This window comes from Urocitellus parryii, chromosome 11 (genome assembly GCF_045843805.1).
Source record: "Urocitellus parryii isolate mUroPar1 chromosome 11, mUroPar1.hap1, whole genome shotgun sequence".
In the NCBI taxonomy this organism is placed as follows: domain Eukaryota; kingdom Metazoa; phylum Chordata; class Mammalia; order Rodentia; family Sciuridae; genus Urocitellus; species Urocitellus parryii.
The window spans coordinates 102924679-102927770 of record NC_135541.1 but is presented as its reverse complement, the minus strand read 5'-3'; the positions used below and the strand labels follow the sequence as shown (position 1 = coordinate 102927770).

The following is a 3092-nucleotide window of genomic DNA, read 5'->3' as shown; positions in this document are numbered from 1 at the left end:
CATCTCACAATGGGAAATGCTGCACTGGGTGCAACTGGTCCTGGGAAAGGTGGCAAACTGACTCAAGTGTGTGCTGTAGGCTCCATGTGACAGCTGGGCTCAGCTTTTTGAGGGGATCAGGGGACAGGAGGGCTCTTAGCAAGGGGAACAGGAGTTGTGGAGGCACATGTGGCCTGTTCAGAACTGGAGATGTTCTCTGCAGTGCCCAGGGACAGGAGCAGTGGGGTGTCTGCCTGCCCTGGCCTGCCAGCAGCCAGCCCTGACGCTCCCACTAACCAGAGAGAAAACCAAGTCTCCGTTGTCCTTCATGCTAGCTTCTCTTGGCAAAAGGAATAAAACGGCCCACTTATTTTTATCGCTCACAGATTTCCTGGGAAATGGGCTATTAGTTTCTCTAATGTAAAGATAATAGGCTTGTCCCCCTTGGCAAACGGCATAGCCCCAATATAAACATACTCACAAAACTGTCAGGAGGCCTCCCAGCTGATGATGAAGGGCCCAGGAGCAGGGGCAGGACCTAGACGGGAGCTTCAGGCTTGGGCTCCCCACCCCTACCTGCAGGGGCTGAGCACTCAGTGGCCAGGGAAAGGCCATTCTGGTCCTCAGAGTTCAACTTTTCTCCTCTGGCTGGTGGAGTAGGAGTGGCATTGGTAAAGGAGATGGGCCAAATGAGTAAAGGTGTCTTCTTCTGGCAGAGGTGGGGGGACAGGTGTTACCAAGCAGGCTCACACAGGCCGTGTTTCTGGGCCCTGCAAGAAATCACTCCCCATTGTGTAGCCCTCACCTCTAACCCCCCCAAATACCTAAGGGCAAGCAGATACTAGAATCATGAGCCCATGAAACAAGGTGGGAAACCTAAACATAGGACAGGGGAAGTCAGTCAGCCATGGTCCAGCAGCAAGTCTATGGTGGAGCGAGGCCTGGAAAGGAGGGCCAGGGCCTCTAGGACAAGGACTGATGCTCCCCAGAGAAGCGGGCACTGCTTGCTCCTTTGTCCTCATCTCCTTCATCCCTGCCCTCCATCTCCATCCTCCAGGACAAAACTTCAGGGACTCAGGAGTGAAGCCTGGGGAGGGGGAGGGACCACAGCACTCAGAAAGCTCCCCTTCCCTCTTCCCACCCATTCAGAGTGGGAATCCCTTGGCCTTAGGCGAAGGACACCCTCTCACACCTAGAACAGGAGAAGGGCTTGGCTCTTCCATATCCTGGGGACTATCCCAGGACCCTGAAAGCACCAGAGGATTTAGTCACAACTATGTCCTAGTGTCATGTTGGGACCTCACTTCTCACATGCACACCTGTCTTTCATCCAGGCTCCCGGGGTCCTAGCTGCACCTTTTTTTGTTTGTTTGTTTTTAACTCTCCCATGAAGCCTTGGGCAGTGATGGGCAGGTTATTGGAGCTCATTGCTCTCTCCTGATTGCTCTGAATGGGTCAGTGGACAATGGCTTGGTTTTTGCTGGCCACACAGTGTGCTACTTACAGACCTCTTTTCCTGCCTGAGTCTCCTCTTCCTGCCATTCTGGGGCTATATCTGTGTCCGTGGAAGCTCAGGTCTACAGCTCGACTATACTCCCAACTCTGCAGCCCCTGTCCCCAAAGCTGTGGAAGCACAAGCAGGTGGATAGCGAGGACAGCCTCACCCAGACAGCAAAGGCAGTCACCCGACTGGACCCTTCTCTTGGCTATTGGGAGCCTGAGGGTAGGCACCATGGTCTCAGGTTAAAGGAAAAGGGACGCACAGTGTCTTTCTGTTCTGAAGAAGAAAGAGGCTCTGTCTAGAGCCATGGGGACTCCGGGCCATGCTTGGGCAGAGCTGTTCAGCCTAGTAGGGGGAGGCAGACCTGGTCCCTTTATAGCTGCTCTGGGGCCATGAGAACCCTTCTAGGGAACAGTAATGGGAATAAAATCATTCTGCATTTCAGAAGCAGGACCACAAGCCCAAGAGGAAACAGGGAGCTCCCAATACCCTCCAGCCACTTTAAAAGTTCAAAAATAAAGAATGGCTGCACCTGCAGCCAGAGGAAGGAGTGGGAAAATCACCAGGAAACACGGAGGATGAGGCCAGAATTTTATGGAGTACGTAACTGATCGACTGCTCCTCCACCTTCTCCACTTCCTTCATGTTGCTGAAGCTCTGAGGCCACAGCCTGTGGCTCCTTCTTGGTCGGCTCTACACATGGCTGCTGTGCCAGGAGGCGGCAGGCCAGCCGCTCCAGGCCATCCAAGCTCACCCTCTGCACGTGCTCCTCGTGCTCCCGTCTTAGCAGCTGCAGCACAGCCTTGGCATCCTGGGGCCCAAAGTGTTTGGCTAGGACCTGGCCCAGCTGGTGCCACAGGGTCTGGGTTTGGGGGGCTTCTTCTGGTGCCGCCTTCTCCAGGGGCCGCCTGATAACATTGATGGAGGCATTGGGCCCAATGCAGTAGTCGGAGAGACGCTTGTCATCAGCCAACAGCTTGCCACGGAACAGCAGGTGCTGCTGCTCTGCAGGTATCTGCAGCTGCTGGGACACCAGCTTCTTCAGTGTGGCCACACTCTCGTGGCCCGACACCCTGAGGTTGCATCTACGGCCCAAAAGCAGCTTGACTGTGAGGAACATTGGGCCACAGCAGAATCAGGAGGGATCCATGCTCTGAAAGTTGCCCCTGGAGATGAAGGGGCCCTAGAGGAAAAGGTGGCCCTATCACTAGAGGGCCAGTGGTTCCAGAAGGCTGGGGGCCCAACCCAGGTGGGCGGGCACTGGCTGACACACAGTGATGTCACAATGCTGCAGAAAGGTTCATTTCCAGAGCAGAACTTTAGGGACAGCAGAGGGACATTGTGAGCATAGAAAGAGGAGGAGAAAAGAGAAAATGAGGAGGACCAGGAGAGAAATATATAGGCCTTGGGGAAGAGAACAGGGACAAAGAAAGGGCCGGAAAGGACAAGGGAGCCACGGGAGCATGCTGCTTCACTGGGCACACCTCTTTTCCTGCCTGATTCTCCTCTTCCTGCCATTCTGAGCAGGGATGCCTTCTGGGTGCCTTCTCTGTGCCAGGACACTCCTACACCTCAGGAGCCTGCTGTATCCAAGTGGACATCGCTGCTTTCA

At 54.8% G+C, this 3092-nt stretch overlaps 1 protein-coding gene across 1 annotated transcript; it reads right to left on the bottom strand.

Annotated features, from left to right (window-relative positions):
* Positions 1-2072: 2072 nt before the first annotated feature.
* Positions 2073-2600, bottom strand: Ubl4b (ubiquitin like 4B). The gene has a single exon (XM_026402787.2). It carries the CDS (start codon positions 2598-2600, stop codon positions 2073-2075), a length of 528 nt encoding a protein of 175 aa, XP_026258572.2.
* Between the last annotated feature and the right edge of the window lie 492 nt (positions 2601-3092).